The sequence below is a fragment of the Macrosteles quadrilineatus genome, unplaced genomic scaffold (assembly GCF_028750875.1).
Source record: "Macrosteles quadrilineatus isolate MER2022 unplaced genomic scaffold, UCM_ALF_1.0 Scaffold_6__1_contigs__length_79288215, whole genome shotgun sequence".
Classification (NCBI taxonomy): Eukaryota; Metazoa; Arthropoda; class Insecta; order Hemiptera; family Cicadellidae; genus Macrosteles; species Macrosteles quadrilineatus.
This window is the reverse complement of record NW_026542599.1, coordinates 50,989,983-51,015,019: the sequence shown is the minus strand read 5'-3', so window position 1 is coordinate 51,015,019 and position 25,037 is coordinate 50,989,983. Positions and strand designations below refer to the sequence as shown.

The 25,037-nt window shown below is 36.3% G+C and overlaps 1 protein-coding gene across 2 annotated transcripts; it reads right to left on the bottom strand.

Moving 5' to 3' along the window:
- Positions 1 to 182: 182 nt before the first annotated feature.
- On the bottom strand, positions 183 to 23,575 carry LOC128996611 (DNA-binding protein Ewg-like). Of its 2 annotated transcripts, none has more exons than XM_054422015.1 (12): positions 23,411 to 23,575; positions 19,849 to 20,067; positions 18,231 to 18,355; positions 16,651 to 16,767; positions 9,785 to 9,980; positions 8,921 to 9,033; positions 6,875 to 7,105; positions 5,258 to 5,398; positions 4,825 to 4,969; positions 4,191 to 4,330; positions 3,240 to 3,400; positions 183 to 776 (listed from the first exon to the last, which is right to left on the bottom strand). In XM_054422015.1, the coding sequence occupies exons 2-11, from the start codon at positions 20,045 to 20,047 to the stop codon at positions 3,251 to 3,253; spliced, it is 1,557 nt and encodes a 518-aa protein (XP_054277990.1). In that variant the 5' UTR covers positions 20,048 to 20,067; positions 23,411 to 23,575; the 3' UTR covers positions 183 to 776; positions 3,240 to 3,250. The 2 variants fall into 2 exon arrangements, with proteins under 2 accessions (XP_054277990.1, XP_054277991.1); XM_054422016.1 differs by having other exon boundaries at positions 19,879 to 20,067.
- Positions 23,576 to 25,037: the final 1,462 nt, after the last annotated feature.

The following is a 25,037-nucleotide window of genomic DNA, read 5'->3' as shown; positions in this document are numbered from 1 at the left end:
GGGGTTTCTGCAATAAACGGTTCAATTGTACATTAAACCAATAAAAATGCATTCACATGTCAGAAATAAGATCCAGACCTTATAAACTGTACAAAAAATTAATTAAAAATACAATGGCAATTTTCTAAAAATAAAAACCTGTAGTGAAAACTTATTGATCACAACTAAATAGGACTTCAATGAGATGCATATCGAGTTGGTTACATAAAATCATAACCTTGTACAATTTTATACATGTTGTAATGATTGTTTGAGAAATAACACATACTTACAACATATTTTCTAAAAATAAAAGCCACAATACATTATGAATTACATAAATAAAGGCTAGCTTAGTTGGGACGTTAATTCCTAAATTAGCCATATAACAAAAACTCCTTTGTAAACTCATGTAAATAAAATTCAATGCATGGTAAAGCTACCATTTAAATAAATAAATAAATATAAAATAATATTGTTAAACTAGTTAACAACAAAATACATGCATTTAACAATCATATTAGGGCCTAATAATTATGCTAGTTTTGTTTTCACTGTGAAATACATATTTAAGTATTTAACAAACAGCAAGAAATAAATTACTGACATCAATCTTTCATTGCACGAAACATGTAAAATATAGCATATTAATAAATTAATCATATAGCCACAAAACAACAGTTAAGTTATGTAAAAAGTATAGTATCTCTAAAATAAACCTCAAAGTAGTTGGTCCTTTTTATAAATAGAGAGAAGTAACTGAATCTAGGACTTTCAGTAGCGTTTTGATTTCACATCTGGAAAAGTCCAAAAAAATTAGATAGCATACAGAATTAGAAACATATACCGAAAGCAATAGTTGCCTAAGTTAAGTGTAGGTAGGATAGGATAAGTTTGGAATAAAACACAGAGGGAATTGAGTACGGTTCAGACGGGGGAAATGAAGTTAGTAAGATGTAATAAAGGAAAAACAAGGTTGGATAGAATGATTAGAATTATAAATGAAGAGTTGAGAAGAGGAATAGTTGAAGAAAAGTTGAGAGAATGAGTACGGTAGGAAAATTGAGATTGAGATGGTTTGGTCACTTAACAAGAATGGAAAATGATAGAATCCTCAGAAAAATTAGTGAGCTTCACATAAACGTAAGAAGACCAAGAGGAAGACCTAGAAGAAGGTGGATTGACGATATGTGGAAACAAGAGGAGTGCAGTCGCAATATGTGGAGAAAGAGAAATAATGGGGGTCTAGTAAACACCCAGACCCAGAGATAACTGGAACGGGAAAGGATATGTATTTACAGAATCAGAAAAGAACAAAGAATTAACAAATTAAAAACATAAGATGCCAAGCATTATGGCAAATTTAAGCACAAAAACTGCATATGAACGTAGTTCACTAAGCCACCCACAGAGTGTACTGATGTAAAATATTAATTTCTGTCAAGCATACAGTACCAAATTTTCATCTAACCAAGCCATAAAGGACAACGTATTGTAAACTTTGGCATCTTTTACTTGACATCAAGAAATACATTAACAAAGTAGGATACCCACTTCACAGTGAAACCCATAAAACTGTGAATGAGCTGTGAATTTTGTCAATTGTAAAAACCCTGGAATCAGCTATAATTTATGCAGTCTTAAAATGGGATGGGCCGATTCCGATCCTCAATTCTACTAACTTTCAATTCTCACAATAAAAAAACTTTAAACTATCTGGGTAGCCGAGTTGCCTCGCCTTCAAATCTCCAATTCAAACAAGCAAGTGATAAAAAACATAACATTAACTCAAATAAATATCAACATACGTAAGTACCGTAGTACTGTAGTACACCATTATGTTATTATTCTTATTCATTTTCCGTTTCACTTTGGCGAGTAAAACTTATCTATAGATGTAAGAAACTTGTGTATTATATTTCACTGCCCAATGCCGAGACTACGGCGTCTCAGTAGCCTGCACCGTTTTATTTTATTGTATCCAAAGTATTTTATTTCACTATCTCAAAGCCAAGAAGTGTATTGGCTTATAAGCGCGGACTTATAGTATTTTGTTAAAGTTACGAGAGGATTATTTTTAGTTGTTTTCAGAAGCTATTGTTCTGTTCAGCCTAGGTCCAGGTGCCATACTTTCAGTCAGAATCGACTTATCATGGCCGACGATAGGTGCGAACGACGAATCCAGGTATAGGTGAGTGAACCGTGGACGTATTCAAGCTGTCCGAGCGTTAAAGATAGTCACCAATCAGTGAAACCATTTTTTTCAAAATTAGGTGTTATGACAGTATATGACTTAATAACTTCTTTATCAACCAAGTCTATGACTTGTACATTTACAAAACGATATTACTGTACATGTAAGAAAATTTACCTCAGTAGTTATTAAAGGAGAGAATTTTATGGATGATTGAAATCAAATTGAGTGTGATGGTATTTGTTGATGTTAGTGTGAATTGAGGGGGGGGTGGGGTATAATATGAGAGAGAGAGAGGGAGGGAGAGTATCAACAAATACCATCACACTCTCACGTATCTGAAAATTTTCAATTTAATTTAAATTATCCATAAAATCCCTCCAAAGTCGAGGGAAAGTGCAAGAGAGGTAGACCGAGAAGGAAATGGGAGGAAGAGAGAGAGGATGCTCTGCGTGAGAGGGGCAGCTCCATTCGTGAAGCTCTACCACTTACTGCAGACAGAAATTCATGGAGGCGCCTTTTAATCTCGACACCAACCGGTAGAAGAGGACAGGCTTAAGTAAGTAAGTAAGTATCCTCTCCTTTAATAACTACTTACCTCCAAACTATAGTTTTTTTTTTTTTTTTTGTTTTTTTTTAGGGAGAGGAGGGAAAAATGCTTTTATGCACACACAGTGTGAGACTCCTGACATTATCAGTATGTAATGTAAATGTTACTTATAGTATAATATGTAAATGGACATAGTACATATATATACAGTAGAAATTACATGTTTTTGGTTGAGCTTTCGACCACTGGACGACTACTAAATGTTAATCTCAAAAGATGCTTAAACCATCTCGAGCACACTACAAAGCACTAGCGCTATGTAATCCACGCGTGAAGAGCTGTACCTCTGGATGTTTAGTGTCTGAAAGTTTTTTTTTTCATTTATTTTTAAAAAAAAATCACAAAATATTACAAAAAACTTGCTGCAAGCCAGGAAAATTTTTCTTGTCCGCAGCTCATAGAGAAAAACTGGTTCTTGATAACAAGAAGTGTTAGTGTGTTAGTGTTTGTACGTACCAGACAGTGGTCTAGCCCGAGGTGATGGTCGACACCTCTTGCGGCTTGTCACCGGATGGCTCCTTGAGTGACAACACCTGCAACATCTGTGGCTCGCCAGCTATGTTGACCAGCTGATGTGTGATGGTCTCAACTCCTTCCCCTTCAGAGCCGGGCTCCACCTGTCACAAAAAAGCTGCATTCTGAGTTTGAGTGTTAAAAGCCAAAATAAACTTGACTTGTGATTATGTGAGAAGACTAAATGTTTCAGTGACTGTACTGTTGAGGGCTTGACATGAAAAAGGTAGGTAGACTTGTAGTGGACACATTTATTTGACGTTAATTATGTAAATTGACTAAAATATGCCAACTGTAATATAAATTTGCATATTTTATTTCTGGCCAGATAAGTATTGTATTATGTTTGCCAATTACTAATTTGGGGCTATTGGAAAGGCAAGAGATAGGAAGCGACAACATAGTCCTTAGTTTAGCTGGGAATGGACGAGACTGGATTTTAAGTTCTTAAAGAGGATATTAAAATTTTTTTTCTACAACAAACAAAGATATTTTTTCTTGCAAATTTCTTGAAAATTTGAGACCGGTCAATCTGTAATTTAGAAAAAGAGAAGAGGAAATAGTGTACACTTAAAGGATAATTGATAAAACTAAAAGAGAAAGCACTGCTTAGACATGTAGCTACTATAAATTTAAACCCATACTCATTTCAGAATGAGTTTGACACAGTTGGAGATAATGATTAATGACATAATTGGAAAATATATAGTTGATATACACATCCCCAGATATTTGTTTTAAAAGCCTTCCTTTTGATTGCTGCACTAATCAGATCTCTGACCCTAACACATACAATACTGTAGGCTAATTATCAGTAGTTATTATAATTATAATTAGTTCAAGGACACTTGTAATGATTACTCAAGGTCGAATGATTGACATGAAGGATCTTACCTTGGGTACATGACACATTGGCGTGATGACCTGCATGGTGCCGTCACTGCCTTGTATATGTTGTATGTTGGCTACCACAGTTTGGTACATGCCACCACTGACTGGCACTGAGATCATACCTGACACAGTGACCGGGTAACCTGGACAAAGAAATACATGTATTGTAAATCTGCTTACACTGAATATCAAATCTCTCGTAAACTAAGATAGATTACCTTACCTGAGCTTGGCCTGATAATTACAACCATTTAAACTGGCACCAGCTGTTGGTCCAGCCCAACCCAAACATTTTGAATATCTATGCTGGAACCCTTTTGTGGTAAGTTGTGTATCCTTTTCTTCTTCCTTGATGTACTACCAAACCAAGTCAGTGTTCTTCCCCCTTTCCTCCAAAACCTTACTTAACCATATGAAAATGCATGAACTACTGTCAAATAGCTGTCTAGATTTAGCGAATATAAAATTTTGACTTACTTTGTCCATCGTCCCCTGTCAGTATAAGTTGTCCGTCCTGATTGAGGGTTGCCTCTGTAACGTTACTTAGGTCCACGGCCACTCCCCCTCCCTCTCCAGTGTGGAATTAACTGCTGTCAAATGGCTGTCTAGATTTAGCGAGTATAATATTTTGACTTACTTTGTCCGTCGTCCCCTGTCAGTATAAGTTGTCCGTCCTGATTGAGGGTTGCCTCTGTAACGTTACTTAGGTCCACGGCCACTCCCCCTCCCTCTCCAGTGTGGAGAGTGTGGATAGTGCCTTGCTCATTACTGCCTGCCTGGATCTACAATCAGAAAAAATATTGTCAAAATATATCTTAAGCCTCGTCCACACATGGCGATTTGTCTGCGGAAACATTGTCTGATTATTAATTTACATAATGTACAAACAAATCTGTTACATGAGATTTTTTATAGACTTGAGCTTTAAAAATAAAGCTAGAGCTCAAATTTCTGTTTTGGTCTTTAATCTCTCATCGTTGTATGCTAGACTGAACAATTTTGTATGGCTGAACTTGAAAATCGAGCTTCCTGCAAACTTGATTTATATAGATGTAAGAAGAAATACTCACAGTTGCTACTCCCTGTACATGAGCTGTGGTGCCGTCTGGTAGTGTGATGATCGGATTGTTAGGGTCCACCTGTATGATGGACAATGTCCCGTCAGGGTTGCTGATGGTTTGTAGGACAGCTGGTGTGTACTGTGTAGTCACCTGTGAAAATTTCATATTTCCAATGAATAAGTTCCTTAGTTACTAACTAAAAATAGTTGTTTTTTTTTTTAAACCGCCACTGTTTAGTAGTGCAAAAAAAACTAGGAGGCAGTGGGTATCTGATATTTTTGGGTCAGACCAACAGTTGGCCCTAAGGATTGGTTTGAGCAGGAAATAACTTTTGGGCCAGGTTCAGGTTGGATCGAACCGAGCCGAGCTTTTATTATCACGGTGAAAGAGAGAGCATCTGTGAAGATGCGCAATAACTTTGCCTTGATCGCAGTCGCAGGTGATGTTCATGGTTTACTGTAATGGTTGAAAATGTTCTTGAGTTCGCAGTCACCTCGGATGATGTTCTTTATTTTGTCAAGACTAGTAGTGGGTCAGTTGTTGGTTTTTGGGAAAAAACCGCGATTTGACATAAAAAGTAGGTTTTGTGTTATCTGTTGTGTAATAACATTTTACAGAACACGAGTCAGTAGTAAGTGGTTAGTTAGGAGCACTTAAAAAGCTTGTCAGATGTTTGTTTTACATTAATCAAATGTATGGAGACAAGAAGATAAGTCTATAATTAAAACTCTAGACCAGAACTACCCAGAAGGCAGGAGACCACTCAGCATGCCATGGCTTCATGGAAGAGCCAGGTGCTGAGGGACTTAGCAGTATTGGACACCACCCCCGAGGCAGCTGAAGATAGAGAGCAGTGGAGAGGCATCATCGGCGAGGCGAAAAACCTTAGGTTTCAGTGACCAACTTAACCTTCTTCTTAACTTTCAGTGACTAACTTAATTATGTTTTCATCTTAAAAATTTAATACCATTCCTATTTTTCATTACTTATAATAATTTTATGTTGGCCAATTAATTAATGTTTCTTCAGACTTCCTCTTCCATTCATGGATTTTTTTGTGTGAACAATTTACTTCCTAATCCTGTAAAACTATCAATAGTTTAATCATCACATCAATATTAAACTTTGACTAATTGGCAGTGTATTTATAACTTAAAATGTGTTATTGGATATTTTATTTTCAACTGACACAACCACAAGCTGACTAGAGAAAACTTCACAATTTTGTCATGACCGTAGATGTTTTTGATTTTGCTGTAACATTTTTAACGATCAACCAATAGTTTAGAGGGTAGGCCTAGTAGCTCAAATGAGTAGGCCTAGCGGGCACGGTAAAATGTAAACAAACTGTGAAAACGCTCAAGACATGGAGACTAGTGGCCTATAAGGCGTAGGAAGTACATTTTGATTTTCGCTTGCGACAAGTGGCCCGATAAACCGAAGACCAGTAATCAAAGGCCGAGTTCTACAGTAGCAAATATTTTTGTTGGTTCATTTAAATGTTAACATACGAGTCGACAGCATATGGTACCAATTTCTGAAAGAGTCCATCTCGCAACCAGGGATATTATTTGACTAGAATTACTGGTCAGAAACAAATGTATTTTTACTCTGTACATTCCTCACCTGTTGACCTGATGAGTCCATATGTGAGCTCTGTGTATCAGTCAATGTAGGTGAGGGTGACGGGGCCTTGTGTAGCCGTATGACCCCACCAGTACCCCCGCTCATCATCACACTACCCCCGCCTCCTGTCTTGCCTTCCTCATCCTCATTGAACCCAGGCAGCAAGTCCTCTCGTCCGTGGTACTTGTAGCAATTGATCACAATCTGCTGCAAGGCATGAGTCCAGGAAATCTAGAAAAGATATGTTTCTTATCATTTCAGTTTTTTATTTTTATTTTTATTTTATTTTTCGGCTAGTAAACTATTTTAACAGCAATGATTTGTTTTATGAAAAACAGTTTGGGTTTAGAAAGACATTCAGCACCAACAGTGCACTGATTGAATTTATCAATGATGTTACAAAGGCTTTGGACAGGTCTGAAACTACTGCTGGTGTTTTCTGTAACCTGTCTAAAGCCTTTGATTGTGTGGATCATTCAATTTTGCTTTCTAAATTAAAAGACTATGGTATAAAGGGTAAAAGTTTTTCTTTATTAGACTCTTATTTACAGAACAGAAAGTATAGAACAATAGTGACCAAAAACGGTGTGAAACATATGTCAAACTGGAATTTATCTAATTATGGTGTACCTCAAGGGTCAATATTGGGCCCTCTGTTTTTCCTGATCTTTATTAATGACCTTCCAAAAGCTATTGGCAGAGATTTAATCTTATTTGCTGATGATACAACAGCAATCATAAGAGAGGATTCAATAAATAACTTAATTGTATCAATAGAAAACACTTTGGATTGTATGAAAAATTGGTTTACAGATAATGGTTTAAAGCTGAATATTGATAAAACTCATATAATTAAATTTTCTTTAAAAAACAATGTAATTCTTGATAAAATTCCAAATTTAGTAGAATCTCATAGATTTTTGGGTGTATTGCTTGATACTCATATTAATTGGAAGATTCACATAGATAAAATGAAAGGCAAACTAAGATCTATTTCTTTTGCTTTCTTTCACCTGATAAACTGTGTACCTCAGGATACATGTATCACAGTTTACTATGGATACGTTGAATCCATCTTGAGGTATGGAATCATACTGTGGGGAGTGTCAACAGAAGTTAAATCCCTACTAATTTTACAGAAAAAAATTATTAGAATCTTAACCAAATCAAGAAGGAGAAAATCATGTAAAAACCTGTTTAAAAATCTTAGAATTCACACCATTTTTGGATTATACATAAATGAAATTCTAAATTGGATACATAACACTAAGGAAAATTTGTCAGATGTAGTCAAATTTACACATAATTATAATACAAGGAATAAATATAATTTCAGATTACCACATCACAAATTGACGACTTTTAGGAACAGCCCTCAATATATGGGACTTAGATTGTACAATGAATTACCCCTGTATCTTAAAACTTTAAATGCTACTCAATTCAAAGATAAAATAAAAGATAAAATAATTGAGAAAGCCTACTATTCACTTGACGAATTTTTGGAGAACCCTATAATGTAGATAAAAATTCTCTGATATCCTACATGAGTTTATTTTAATTATTTTAACTATTAATTTTACTATAAAATACATCACTATGACGAAACACCTGTTCTTATGTATGAAATGTACTTTATAAAGAACGTATTGTGTAAATAAAATATGTCTATGTCTATGTCTATGTCTATGTCAGTTATTTAAAACCTCGTTCAACCAAATAAAACAATCTAATCATATAAGCAATGCCTCATCCACTAGTTTTATAACCAAACAGTAAAGCACAAATCATTAAATCAACCCAAAATAATATAAACAAAATTTTGTCGACACTTGCGATCAGTGTCGGTGAACTAGACATGAAAAACTAGCTTCAAATTTAACAATGCGATGAGAAGTCTACTTGTGTTGGTTAGTTCATGCCACTAGGTTAGCAAAACTTGCTTGTTCACATTTACGGTATTTTCTTATTTTCCAAGTCATTCCACTAATACAACTGTTCTGGGACTCTACTTTATCACAACTTGACGGAATATGTGGACTGTACCTTGTGTTTTGACTCCTCAGAGCGTGCGTCCATGCGTACATTGGCCCAGGGTAGTCCTACCGGCCACCACGGAGGCTTGGTAGACTCTCTACCCCAACCAGGCTTCACCCTGCCTGCAACCACAAACACATTAAACCCCAAAAATAGGTAGTGTAATTGTATTGAACATTATTTTACTGCAGCAGAGTCAATTGAAGTATTCACCCCTAGTATAAACAACTAAGAAGCTGGGTCCGGGTTTTTGCAAATTATTTTTTTAACCCTTTGAGTGCCAACGTCCGGGGAACCGGACGTTTTTAGAACGAGCCAAAAGTGCCAACGTCCGGCTGACCAGACGTTTCGTAATGATCGAACAGTTGTCATAACAACCGAATGGATACTCGGATTCTTTTAACCCATATATTAACATTGAGTCGAAAGTTACTAGGTGCGATACATCGATTTTCGTTGGTCGAAATATCGAAAATTCGATTTTTACGAAATTTTAACCTAAAAATCGCCAGATCGCGCTCGGCATTTTTAGCGCGACCTTCAGGAAAAATCATCGGCATTTTTTGAGCGTTACTTTTATTTCTCGCCTGGCACTCTAAGGGTTAAGAATGGAATAATTTTTAATAAAAGGTTAAAAGGTTTAGGTTACATTTTCTAAAACGATGTAAGATTACTCCTGCTTAAAATGAGATGAAATAGCCTAAATATTCAGTAACAACTGCTATTGATATTGAAGGGTGATTGGCCTATATATTGAGGTACTGTTGTAGGTTTGAAGTACTTGAATATTTGGTAGAACTGTTTATTGAGTGATGGTACCCCAACATTATCAGTGATGGTAGTGGTAAAATGTACAACACTACCAAGGTTTACCTGTGGAATATTTGAGCATCAGTGGGATGAACGCCCGTAGCTGAGCCTGAGTCATCTTCTCCACAGGAGTCGGTATCCCATCAATGACTAGGGGAGGCAGTTCGTACAGAGATGGGTCATCTTGTACTGGAGGGGGAGCTTGTTGGGCCAAAGCTGTCTCTAGCTCTTCCATGATCATTGTTCTTAGGTTCTTAACCTGTAAAATGCAAAATATAAAGCGGTTTGCTTCAAGTTTGTTTATAGTATGCCATTGGCTTTTTCAATTAGAGAAACAAGGAAACAAGCACTGTTGAGCGAAAGCGGTCCAGCAACGAAATTCGAGACGATAACCACAAGCCAAGCAATACACTTATTTACCATACAACCAACACTTTTAGAGATACTTGGGTTTCCAAAAATGTAATTGAAACGTTAAGCCTTTTTATAAAATTATCTAACAATATTGCAACCTCAAAGTGCCCTAAACTTCTTCCCACTTGTTACCTAGTTAGTTTTAATAAAATCTTATAAATAAAATTTCTGTTCTTTTTTATTACATTTATTTTTAACACCAAAAATAAACCAGCTGACCAAATTATTATTAAATTAGACTGAATCATTGTTCCATTGCATACTAAATATTCATTCAGCTTAAAATATTATACTATAACAAAACTATTTAACATTTCTCCGGGCCACAACATTTTAAACATTAAGTTTTATAATTTTGCTAGTAGGTCTTCTGAAAATTCCTGTTGTAGTTCGTACATCAACAACTCTGACTTTGCCGTCTTTGCCAGGATAGGTTACTTCTATAATGCCTTTTGACCACATGCCTCTTGGTTCTTTGTCGTCAGCAATTAGGACCATGTTGCCCACATGTTGATTTTCTTGATGAATATGCCACTTCACTCGTTTATTGAGCAGAGGAATGTACTCGTGTTGCCATCTTTTCCAAAACGAATCAGCATATTTCTGAGCTATTTTCCACTGCTTCACAAGGCATTTGTCTCTTATGTTGACCACTGGAGCAACTTTGTTGGCGCCACCGAGTAGGAAATGATTTGGAGTCAAAGGTAGCTCATCGGCAGGATCTTCAGACACAGGATACAAAGGTCTGTTATTGACTATGTATTCAACCTCACACATGACAGTTAATAGAGTTTCTTCTCTTGGAGCTTGTGAATGCAAGATTACATTCAAACATTTCTTTACTGATTGAACAAGCCGCTCATGCGCTCCTCCCATATGTGGGCTGGCAGGTGGAAGAAAGCTCCACTTCATCTTCATCTCTGAGCAAAAAGTTTTAATCTTTTCTTCATCAAATGTCAGTAAAGCTTCTCTTAGCTCTCTTTCTGCTGCCTTAAAGTTTGTTCCATTGTCAGATATAATCTCTCTTGGACACCCTCGCCTTGCAACAAACCTTCGAAGAGCTAATATGGCTGAATCTGTGTTGAGTGAGGCAGCAATTTCAAGGTGGATTGCCCGTACTGAAAGACAAGTGAACAGAACTCCGTAGCGTTTTTCGTGTCGACGACCCACTTTAACTTCTAAGGGCCCAAAATAGTCAAGTGCCACACATGTAAAAGGTCTTCCAAAAGGTTCTAGCCTGTAAGCAGGCAAAGGGGCCATTTCAGGTGTCTTGGGCATCATTTTGCGCAATTGGCACTTTTTACAGTTTGCCCAACAACTTTTGATTGCTTGTTTCAGCCGTATTATCCAAAATCTCTGCCTCAAAGTGTTTGCGACTGTTTCTTGTCCTTGGTGAGCTGTGTTTTCGTGTTCTTTGTGAATCAATAACACTGTTAGTCGTTGCTTTGGATCCAAGATGATCGGAGTCTTGACATCTTGACTAACAACCTTTCCATACTCAGTTCTCCCTTTCATTTTCAATAAGTCTTCTGCTAGGACTGGACATAGCTTTGAAAGGCGACTTTGACGTGGTAGAGGTTTTCCTGCTTTTAAACTACATAAATCATCAGAAAATGTTTCTTTTTTTGATAACTGAAAGCATAGTTTTTCAGCTCGTTCAAGTTCTTCTACTGATAAACTGGATTGTTTAGTTGTCTCAGCTTGACTTCTTTTGGCGTTGCAGTTGCTGATAAAACGTAGCACCCAAGCTGCTGTTCTTACCAGCCTAGAGTATTTGGAAAATCTCTCCATGTCAATGAGAGGCTTTTCGTCATTCTTAACAGCATTAAACAGCATCAAATCCGTGTTTTCAAGATCCTTGGACTGATCTTCAATCTTAGGCCACATTTCCTTTGGCTCGTACAGAAATTCCGGTCCTCTAAACCATTGACCATTATTGTCAGACAGTATGGATGTAGAGTCTCGTGTTGCACTATCAGCTACATTTTTCGAACTAGGAAGCCATCTCCACTGTTTTGAGTCCGATAATTGCATAATTTCGTTAACACGATTAGAAATATACACAGACTTTTGCATGTTTCTTGATTGCAGCCAGCACCAAACTATTCTCGAATCTGTCCAAAAATATTTTGTGAGAACTTCTTTATGAGCCTGAAGAATGAGGTTCGCAATTCGACTACCCAAAACTGCTGCTTGAAGTTCAAGTCGTGGTATGGTCGTTTCACGTATAGGAGCCACTCTTGACTTTGCAAAAACAAATGCAACATTTACTAGGTCTTGTTTTTCTATTCTTAAATATGCTACTGCACAATAGCCCTGCTTACTAGCATCACAAAATACATGTAACTGTACTGATTCACCTCCTGTTAAACCATAACAACGTGGTATCTTTAGGCGTTCGGCATTCAACACATCTTCTATCCAGGACAGCCACAAGTTGTTTAAAGTTACTGGTATTGTTTCATCCCACTGAACATTCACCTTCCATAGTTCTTGCATCAGTATTTTCCCTTTCATCGTTATTGGTGTGATGAAACCTAGTGGATCGTATACTGACATCACTGCTTGTAGCACTTCTCGCTTTGTAGGTAATCGCAAGAGACTGACTACATCTTTGTCAACTCTTACAAAATCCGTTTTAAAGTTGAAACTATCCTCATGAAAGTTCCAATACAGACCCAAGACCCTTTCTACATTGTTTTCGTCACTCAACTTCAGGTTATCATTCAAGTAGTTTTTCGACCAACTTTCTTTAGGTAATGCATTCATAAATTCTTGAGAATTGCTGATGAAGTTTCTCAAATTGAAACCTCCTTTGTTACAAATGGAAACAACTTCTTTGGCCAAACTTTTAGCTTCATCAACACTTTCCATACTATCTAAATAATCGTCCATGTAAAATTGCTCTTTAATAGCTTGCACAGCTTCTTGATGGCTATCACCATTTTTCTCAGCATTGGTTTGAAGGACATAAATTGCACAAGTAGGAGAGCATGCAGCTCCGAAAATCAATGATGCCATGCACCAATCTTCTACTCTTCCACTTTCTTCTCCCCGCCACAGAAATCTTAAAGCATCTTGATCTTCACGTCTTACTTTAATCCTCAAAAACATCTCTTCAATGTCAGCAGCAACGGCAATTTTGTGCTTTCTAAATTTAAACAAGATTTCCGTAAGGTTGTTAAATAGATTGGGTCCTGGTAGCAGGTAGCTGTTTAAGCTTTGACCATGTGATCTTGAAGCTGCATCAAAAACAAATCGAAATTTGTTTGGTTTTCTTGGGTTGTCAACAGAAAAATGCGGAAGATACCAAGTCTTGTCATTTTTGAGTTGAACTTCTTCTACGCTTAGTTTTCGTGAGTAGCCCTTCTGAGCGTAGTTTTCCATCTGGTCATCGTATTGCCGTTTCATTATAATATTATCTTTCAGTTTCTTCTCTACGGTATTCAATCGACGCCATGCTACAGAGCGACTTTCTGGTAGTTGAGGATTTTCTTCTCTCCATAGCAAACCGATTTCCCAGCGCCCGTCTTCTGTTTGTGAGCAAGTACTTTTCATTATCACTTCCGATCTGACCTCTTCTTCACTTTTTGAAATATTGTTGCTTGGATAATCAATGAAGTCCTGTTCAAAGCTTTTTTTGATCATTGAATTCATTTCTTCCATTTCAATTTTCATATCGCTTTTGAACATCACATATTCTTGATTAATTCTACTGTGATATTGCTCTTTTCCAGTAGGGCCATTGATTGTCCAGCCAAGCTTTGATTTAAGTCCTATAGGGGCATTTCCAGGTCCAATGACAACTTTTGAGGGCACGGTATAGTGAATGTGTTCATGACCAATTAGCAGTCGGGGCTGGCCACGATAAAATGCCTTTTCAGAAATTTGTTGTAAATGAGGCCATTTTGACTTAACTTTCTTCATATTCATGGACTGAACGGGTAACTGTAAATCTTTCAAAGTTTTTACATTACCAAGAACAAATTGTTCTCCTTCATCGTTGACAATCTTTACTGAAACCGTTTTTGAAAGGTTTTCAGTGCATGTTGACCCATCAGTCCAAGAAAATGATACTGGTATCGTTGGTCCATCAAGATTGAGTTCATCCGCCAAACTTTTTTCTATGACTGATATTGTAGATCCATCATCAATCAATGCAAATGTGTTTACTTCATTTCCCTTACTTCCGATCAATTTTACTGGAAGGACTCGTAATAGTACTCTATCAAGCGACTCATCTTGATATCCAATATGCTCCTTATTAGACCCAGCAATTGTCGGAGCTTCAATTACATCTATGACTTCATTTTTCTTATCTTGTTTAATATTGTTATGCAGCAAATTGTGGTGATGATAAACACATCCATTCAATCCACAAACTCCTTTTTTACGACATTGTGTTGCTCTGTGACCTATCTTCAAACAGTTAAAGCAAACCTTATTATTTTTCACCAGTTCCCAACGGCTTTGTACATCATTTTTCTGAAAATATTTACAATCTTCTAAACTATGGCTGTCTTTTTTACAACAGAGGCACAGTCTTTTCTTTAACCTTTTCTCTCTATCTTCGTGCATAAGTACAAAATTCTTCTGACCAGACTCATATCTTCCTGCGCCTTTGTTGATGTTTCCAGCAAAGGAAACAGAAGTAGAAGTACAAACTGTAGCTGCTTCGGCCACTGATGACAGCCATACTGAGAAACTATCTAGCCCTATTGGTTTCCTTACCTCAGATTGCTGGGACATGACATACATTCCCCAGTTTAGTTTCATATTAGTAGACAATTTGTCTGTAAGCTCTTCTAAAAGCTGTGGATTAAACAGATAATGCTCTTGATTAAGAGACTTAACAGTTACTACAAGATTACGCACCATGTCACTAAATGCTATCAAAGTATCAGGTTTGTAATCTTTTGTTGGAGGCTTGTTTCTCACACTTTCTATTAAGCTCTTAATTATTACTTCTGGACGTCCAAAGCGACGTTCTAACAAATTTATGATCTCAGAAACATTTTCCGGATAAATTAAAAGTGCAGAAACAATTTCTTTTGCCTTACCATTCAATGATTTTTGTAGTCTCTGAAGATTTTTGAGATCAGTGTAGTTGTTTATGTCAGTAGAGCGTTTAAACTCAGCAATCCAAGCCGGCCACTGACTGAGATCTCCACTAAAATCTGGGAGAACAGACAAAACCCTAGCACGGACCTCTTTTCCATTTGTTTTGAGCAGATTTGTTAAGGTATTTTCATCTCGAGGCTTTTCATATCTAACATCTCGAGGCCTTACACCAAACTGCTCAAATTGGTCTGGAAAATGTTTTTGGTACTGCATCATTTTAGAAACACTTACTGGTTTATTTGCCCAAGGCTTAAACTGTTCATCTTGAGCGTTTGTATTTGGTATTTTGGATGTACTCACCGACTTGTTGGCCCTAGGCTTTGGCTGATCATCTAGATGGTCATTAGCCGGCTCATCCCTTACCCTCTCAGTGTTGTAATTCTGTGCTTGATCATCAGGAATCATTTCATTTTCAATACCTTGCATCCAAAAGGTAACAGCTTCTTTCGTTGGTATAGGTTGATCAATTGACACGAGAGAACGCCTGGAAGTGCTACTACCTCTTGAGGACGATCTAGAATTGATTAGTGATAGTCTTTCTTCCATCAGTCTTTTCTTCAATTCTAACTCCTTTCTTTTAGCTTCTTCCTTTACTCTAGCTTCTTCTCTTTTTGCTTCTGCATTAGCTTCTTGTCTTTTTGCCTCTGCATTAGCTTCTGCACGTGCTATTGTGATAGCTGTTTCCTCTTCCTGAATCTTAATGAGTTCATTAATAACATCAGCTACTTCTCTGTTCCTCCTGCTGCTACTTTTACTTTTATTGGAACTTCTATCAGAAGAAGGAAAGGATAGTGCACTTTTTGCAGAGACATCAAGGCCAACTTTTTCAACTTCACTGTCCTTTTTCTCTTCTCTTTTTGTACAGGATCTTGTAGTCATACGAGATAATGGTTCTTTTTTTGACATGATTCGACGGGTTTTTGGCACCAAATGTTAGTTAGTTTTAATAAAATCTTATAAATAAAATTTCTGTTCTTTTTTATTACATTTATTTTTAACACCAAAAATAAACCAGCTGACCAAATTATTATTAAATTAGACTGAATCATTGTTCCATTGCATACTAAATATTCATTCAGCTTAAAATATTATACTATAACAAAACTATTTAACACCACTGTTTTTGCACTTTGTAACGTCAAATCATAATCCTTTAGATTATCAATATATACATTAAGATACAATCTGATATTTAAATAACACTTAATTAAACGGAAAGAAAATCAGTTGTTCAGAATGTTTTTACTGGCAAATCTTCAACACAGACTGATATAACTAATTCAATGATCTAAATCCCCCCTCCATCTATCAAGTCAACATAGCCCAAAGATATTTAATGCCCATAATATTGCTGCTATAAAACCAGTTATGTTCAAAGGAGTAGTTCTACTCACAATATCCTCCAAGGGTTTAGCCCCAAAACATTTGTAGCTATTGCTGGGCTTGCCTGGAGTTGCGACGAGAACCACGGCTTGCTGTCCCACTCTGGTGGCAAACTCATCAATTGTTTGCTGAAACACACATGTTTGTAGTTAGGCCCTGAGACACTTTAGAGGTTTCAGGACTTGCCTGGAGTTGCGACAAGGTCCACTGCTTGCTGTCCCACTCTGGTGGCAAACTCATCAATTGTTTGCTGAAACACACATGTATGTAGTTAGGCCCTGAGACACTTTAGAGGTTTCAGGGCTTGCCTGGAGTTGCGACAAGGTCCACTGCTTGCTGTCCCACTCTGGTGGCAAACTCATCAATTGTTTGCTGAAACACACATGTATGTAGTTAAGCCCTGAGACACTTTAGAGGTTTCAGGACTTGCCTGGAGTTGCGACAAGGTCCACTGCTTGCTGTCCCACTCTGGTGGCAAACTCATCAATTGTTTGCTGAAACACACATGTTTGTAGTTAGGCCCTGAGACACTTTAGAGGTTTCAGGGCTTGCCTGGAGTTGCGACAAGGACCACGGCTTGCTGTCCCACTCTGGTGGCAAACTCATCAATTGTTTGCTGAAACACACATGTTTGTAGTTAGGCCCTGAGACACTTTAGAGGTTTCAGGGCTTGCCTGGAGTTGCGACGAGAACCACGGCTTGCTGTCCCACTCTGGTGGCAAACTCATCAATTGTTTGCTGAAACACACATGTTTGTAGTTAGGCCCTGAGACACTTTAGAGGTTTCAGGACTTGCCTGGAGTTGCGACGAGAACCACGGCTTGCTGTCCCACTCTGGTGGCAAACTCATCAATTGTTTGCTGAAACACACATGTTTGTAGTTAGGCCCTGAGACACTTTAGAGGTTTCAGGACTTGCCTGGAGTTGCGACGAGAACCACGGCTTGCTGTCCCACTCTGGTGGCAAACTCATCAATTGTTTGCTGAAACACACATGTTTGTAGTTAGGCCCTGAGACACTTTAGAGGTTTCAGGGCTTGCCTGGAGTTGCGACAAGGACCACGGCCAGTAAGCATCCTTATACTGCTACAATATTTTATACTTTTCTGTTACATGGAGACCAGCTGTTTTTAGTATGCTGCACCAGTTAGGTTAAAGACTATTCTAAATCTACTAAGTGTTATACTGATGTCAACACTAATCCAAGATTCCAAGATTCCAAGATCTATCTCCCTCCAGATTCTTAACAAACCTTATGTCACAGAAAGAAAGAGAAAAAAGAACACTGTTGCCATTTGTCCATTGATCTTTGACTGCCGTAAGACTGGCTGCCATTCTTCTTCATTGTAAAAAAAAGCTTCATATGAATGGCACATACTTAATCACTTCAAATCTGAAAAAGAAATATCTGTGGTCCTTAGGTGGTATTAACCTATACCCCCAATAGCACAATACACTGAGTGGCCTCCCTGTAAGAGAAAATACCCTAGAGTTTAGCCATCCTGTTGACTAAAAAAGTTATTTTAACAATCGAATCAATAAGCTACCGGTACTTAAAAAAAATTTCTACCATGTTAGTTGGTTCAACTTACCCTTAGTTTCCGCAGTAGTCGATTTTGCTGCCTCTTGCGTATAGAAGGGTTGGTCTCAAAGGAGTGAGGCCGTTTCCGCTTCTTGGCAGACATAATTGCAGCAGCCGCAGCCATTCCCACTGGTCCTATGCAGCCATTTGTACATTATCAAAGGTGATATTTTATTAGTGGCAGTGGGCCATATTATAAATTATGTATCAAAACGGTAAAAATACATGAATTTGGTAAAATTTTTGTGGGCTGGATTTTAAGCAAATAAAAAATATATTTTACTCAGCAAGTTAGTAAAACAATTTTTGATGGATTTAATATGGATAGAACACAAAAAATTGCTAACAAATTTAAATGATAAATGTGTCAGTCTTTAATTTTGTACTATCAAAGAACTGTTATGGAGCTAGATTACAAATTAGATACAAATTTCAGCAACCTTCAAATGGCAAAAATAACCATATATAAAAACCAAGATTGCAGCAGAAACATTGAGTGAGACCAAGACATATTTTAAGACAGAGAGCCAAACTCAAATTTTTCAGAACACTCTAATCCAGGAAGATATTATGAAAGCAGTTTGGATGAGTGTGGTAAAATAAGACTAGAGGTTGTCTAGTGGCCGAAAAACAAACAATTGTTTTACATTCTAAATGCAATTTTAAGACTTTTTTACTCCTGACATTTTCTCTCTAAACATACTTGTTTAGGAGCTACAGCCTGTTTAACTTTGAAAAATTACCTAATGACATAATGACTATAATGACATGGCAAGCTAATTTTTCAAAGTTTAACACATCACATAAGAATTCATTCATGACATTATTTTGGTTTTACCTACAAAGAAATTATTTGATCACAACTTACATTTCATAACAATGTCTACAAACATTAATTACACTTTTTATAACAAAACACAAAAACGGCTAAAAGGGAATTAAGACTACACACATTTTTAAGCAAAAATAAACATAGACAAGACAAAATTGAAATAAAACTGTTGTTAGTACAAAAAACTGCAAATAAAACCAACCATGCTACAAATACATTGAAATGTTACCTGTATTGTTGATTACCAAATCCCTGAAACATCTAACACTTTTCTTTATCAGTGAGTTTTAACTCTCAACAAGTTATGTTGAATCAACTATTCTTGAAACTATGATTAGGTGAAGAATATAATGATTTTTAACATGTTTCAACTCTATTTTTTTATATTTCGTATATTATTTCATACCGCATTTACATACTGTCCACAAATATACATAGGTACCTAGGTACATAGGTGCATAGGTACCTTTTTATTTGTGGCGTTTAAAGTTATTTCTAGGGTAAAAAATTGGGAGTTGTACTAAATAGACCAATTAGAATCGGTAATTGATCACAAACATTTTTTAAAACCCTTTGGTAATTTTCCATAGAATTTAAATAAGTATATCTTCATTGACATTTAAATAAACGGTAATTAAAGTTACATCTTGCAGAGGATTAGAAATATAATTAGCCTACAGTATTTTTTCCAATAAAAATCACACTGTTGTTTATCACCCAAAGTTAATTGATTCTACCAACACAAAAATGAACTAAGGTAAATAAAAATTAAAAAGCAAACAAAACAAAAACACACCATCCACATCGACATGAAGACATTGCCAACCTGCGGCTGCTAACTGAGCCGTGACCTCGTCCGCCATTCCTGACGACAAGTCTCCGTCATCGCCATACTCTGAACTCTGTGATGACATGCAGCCATCGTCAATGTCGTCATCGTTTTCATCAGAGTGGACAGCAAGGGATAACGGCTCAGGAGCTGTAGTGTCCATCATCTTGACGTGTGGCGGTTAACCTGGATTAGATGAACTTAATAGGTTTGGTGTTATTAATTAGGATAACCCAATTAAACAATAATGAGTAACAAAGCAACTTAGCTTGTGCACTTTGTGTATTAATACAATTTCAAATTGAGAGATTCATTTTCTAGGAAGTTGACCACTTTAATTAATTGTAATGCTTGCCAATTAATTATTAATTATGTTAATTAACCCTTTGAGGTTGATTTTTTTTTCATTTTACAGCGAGTATAGGTCGTCATTCTAGCAGTCGGGAAAATGGTGCCCGTCGACATATACTTGCCATTTGATCGCAAAGATTTTTTGTGAGTATAGGTCATTTTCCCGACTGCTCAAAAATGGCGGGCGGCAACTGATACTCGCCATTCGATCGCAAAGGGATAGTTATTTAATTTAACTTTGATCTCTATCATTTGCCATCTTGTACACATTTGCAATATTACAAAATTATTTTCACTGTAAGCCTATTGGTTATGACTGTTTAATGAATAAATAAATAAATAAAATAAACGGTATCAGCAATCTGACACATACTTTCTCCCATAAGCTAGTCAACAACCTTTGAGTAAGTGGTTGGAGCAACTATGATAATTTTGTAGGGAAAAATCACAAAAGTTGCAAAAATTGTTGAAAAATTATTAAAGCAATGAGGGGTTGCATTAACTTATTTTGTTTAGAACTAAGGACCATAACACATTAATTTTAGGTCTAATAAAACCGGCTTTTTCCAAAATCAGATTTTTTGTTATTTTATAGGAAAATAACATTAGTTACAATAACTTTTGAACAGTAATTTTTACGAAAATGGGATGTGTTCCATTTTGTTTAGAATCTAAATGACTACCGTATAACATACAATTTTTTTATCAAATTCGTTCTCAGGCCATTTTTGAGAAAATCAGATTTTTCCGTTATTTTATAGGTTTTTATAGGAAAATCACCACAAACATCAACATTTTGAAAAAATTAAAAAAAACTCCCGGAGATACCATGGATTAGTACCTAGCCTACATACCAAATTTAATCAAAATCGGACTACAGTTGTGTTTTGTAGCTTTGTAGGCTACACATCCACACACAGACATAATTTCGAAAACCACTTTTTTGGGTTCAGGGGGACCCAAAATGAATCCCTAAGTTATCTCGACTCAAAACTCATCGATCAAAAGTTTTTACGAAAACAATACTTCCTCCATAATATTAGGCTATAGGGGTAGAAAGTATTATTTTGACCAAATAGTAGGAGTAGGGTACAGGATGAATTAAATAAATTTGCCAAATTTGATCAACATAACTTATCCATAAACAAACAAACTGCAACAGTTTTCTTTTCCTAGAAAAGAATAAAATGGGAATTTAAATCACACCTACAGGCCTAGTTTTATTTAAATTTCCCCATAACCTTTAATTGTAAACAACGTTTCAATATTCAAAACTATTTGTGTTCCTATAAGACTATTGAAGCTCTAACTTACAGGATTGTCAATTGATGAAAATTGGGCATTTTCTTGTTTTACGGACCTGAAAATTTGAAAAAAACAAAACCCCAAAGTATTTTACCTCATTCCCATGACCCAATCTTGCTGGTTCACAAACTCTGTCATGTTTATTCCGCCCTAAACTTACATCTTCAAGCCAAATTTCATCAAAATTGGACCAAAATTACTCAGAGTTATCGTGTTCACAGTCACGGATCGGATACCTGTAGATAACTTTAAGCCCTAGGCAATTTGAGCGAATAATTTTATTGTTTTTGGCCTCTGGGGGCATCAAAATGAATAAGGAAATGGGTTTTATGCCTAGGTCTTACAATGCCATCTACAGTATACTTCCCTAAATAGAGAAATTCACTCCTATACTTATTCAATAAATTGTAGTAGGGGACTACATTAAATCAATAACAAACCTTATTTGACATACATATATATACGAGGCATGTTTTTTAAGTAAGTACCGTTCTTAAATTTCTCCGTTCTAGCGCTGCGATTGGCATTTTTGACTGAATATGTGCATCTATTGGCAAGTCAGAGCCGGAAATTCGGCAACAATCGGACTTATTTACATCCGGTTTCGAGCATTCAAAATGGTGTTGCCAATTGAGACTGCCGCCGACTGTGAAGTGCATGCTGTAATTAGATTTTTAAGTCCTAAAGGTGTGAAAGCCATTGAAATTCATTGACAATTTGTGAAGTGTTTGATGAGGACATTGTGAGTGACGGAATGGTACGCAAGTGGGTAAGGACATTTAAAGACGGCCCCACCAACGTTCATGATGAGCAACGCACCAATTCATCAGTAATGACAGATGGCCAGCGGCCGCCCAGTGCGCTTTATACTTTAAACGCGCAGTAGGCTTTAAACTTACTCTTGAAACCACAAAGTTAAGTTACCATCCGGGTATAATGCATAATTTCTATAGGCCGCCAGGAGGAAAACTCTGTTGTGACAGAGTAAGTTAAGTTCTGTCTACAGTTATTAATATCTTGATCTCGTGGGTAACTTAAGAGCTAAGTTTAAAGTTAAGTCATGTTGACACAGTGACACATAAGTAAATAAGTTAACTTAAGCTAACTTATTTGATGTAGCTAACTTAACTAAGTTTCCAGCTTGGGGTTAAGTAACTTTGAGAGAATGAAAATAAGTTATAGCCTACAAAGTGACTAGGCCTAGTGATAAAGTGACTAAAAAGTGATCTCTGTTTCTACCCTTCGACTCACACCAGTTTTTTTGTTTTTCTCAAACGTAACTTAGCAAACTTATGCCAATCGTACTCAATCTCATTTAACTTACGCTGAAGAGGAAAATCACATCCGGAATGCCTTGCCTTTAGGCCTCTATGCAGTTCAAACATTGTTTACTTTACAATCTTTTTTAGCTTAGACTCCTTCATTCCTCCTCATAGGCTAGGTGGAAAAGGACTTAATACCCCTTTCATTCCTCAGGATAAGTTACTTTAGCCTAGACTAACCTAAGTTATCCTATATTTAATAACTTAAGTTTAATAGCCTTGGTTTCAAAAGAGATCAAAACCTTGAAGTGGGCTAGTAAAATATGGCATTGATCATTGCAATAACAAATGTTAAAATTCAAAACAAAAATTGCAGGTTATAACTAAAGTGAATGGGATCTGTCATAGAGATGGAAGGTGCCATTCAATACATTAGTGAGGTTACCACCCCATAAGATTGAAGTTGAGGGTAAAATTGTGTCTTTGTGAGATTCGCCCATGTAGGATAGTTAAAAAATAAATTAGTTGTTTATTAAAGAAGATTTGTAACTCTAGAGATGTTTTAAGGAATAGCTACGTTAATTTTAAATACGAAGCGTCTGCGTACGCACCTGCGTGTCGTGAGAAATCTCTCGTTGTTATCATAAGCAATTCATCTTCTCGCTGTTTTATCTAGCCTAATTAAGTATAAACCTATGTAGGTTTAAATTCTAAACTACGGTAACTTTTAATTTCACTAAGATTCACTTGAGTTTAACAACACCCACTCCCTTCATAGCGTTAGATAGCTTTGTTGTATTGAATCGATCAATAACAACTTCCATCCCCTGCTTAGAAAATGGAAGCAGACAGCATTTAGATTTGAATTCCTCAGTGTTCAAAACATATAAAACTTTTACTATATAATAAATTATTTTATACATTTTTACCACATTTATTCTTAGTTTTATTATAATTTACTCAATATTATTATTCGTTGGTCACTTTTGATTTTAATAAATGTAAAACAATACCAGCTTTGATCATTTTCTGTGTTATATGTATGTAAGTGATCGTAGGCCTATTGTTATAAATTTAAAGCCAGCCATAACTTTAAGTATAAATGTTTAAATTTGATACTTCCTACGTTTTAGCATGTTTTAGTGATGTCAATACAAAGCAGCTCCATTGTACGAAACATCTAATTAGTTAATTAGTTATTTTACTTGGACTTTTTCATAATTTTTACACAGCTTTGCAACACCAAAGACCACAAAAGTATTAGAAATCTAGTGTCCGTTTCCGGTAGTGAAGAGGCTATATTCTATTGATTTTACCATAGATAAAACCTTTGACTAATAAAACATAAGTTCCATTTTACAGTACTTTCTAATAATATAATTTTTCATACACTAAGGAATTGTTAACATTTTAACATCCTTAAAAAATTATATACATAAAGTAATATTCTTATAGGTTAAAGTGTATAAATAAGTAATTGTTATTTTGGTAATATCCTATACTCTAATACGAGCAATGTTTGCTTGTATGTATGTATGTATGTATGTATGCTTGCTTGCACAAAGATCTCGAAAACGGTTCCGACGATTTTCTTCAAATGTTGTAAATAGTTTAATTCTGGTCTAAAAACGAGTTTACTGCAGTTAGAACTGCCAACAAAAATCTAATTACGTAGAAAAATGAAACTGAAAATCACATTTTTTTAACATTAGTCTTATGGGTTGCTAGGTAACCTTGTTGGCTGAATTAAATAACAAGGAAAAGTAAACAAAAGACTTGAAGTTGTAGCATGTGTTCATAATAAGCCAACTACCCACAGTATACTAGCAAATTACAAATACAGTACAAAAGGAAAAACATCATTTAGCAAAGATTATACTGAAGATTACTCGATACATTGTAGATGATTGTAGTCAAGGGTAGCAGTGAGAAGTCTGGGATCTGTTTATTACGATTAGATAAGGGTATGGGCAATCCTAAAATGCTATGGGAAGGGAGGGAAACAGGTCCGTGACGTAGGAAGTGGCGAAGGAAGTAGTAAAGGCGAGCTGTCCGGAGTGTGGGAACTGTTTATGACGATTAGATAAAGGTATGGGCAATCCTAAAATGCTATGGGAAGGGAGGGAAACAGGTCCACGACGTAGGAAGTGGTGAAGGAAATAGTCAAGGCGAGTAGTCCGGAGTGTGGGAACTGTTTATGACGATTAGATTAAGGTATCTGCAATCCTAAAATGCTAT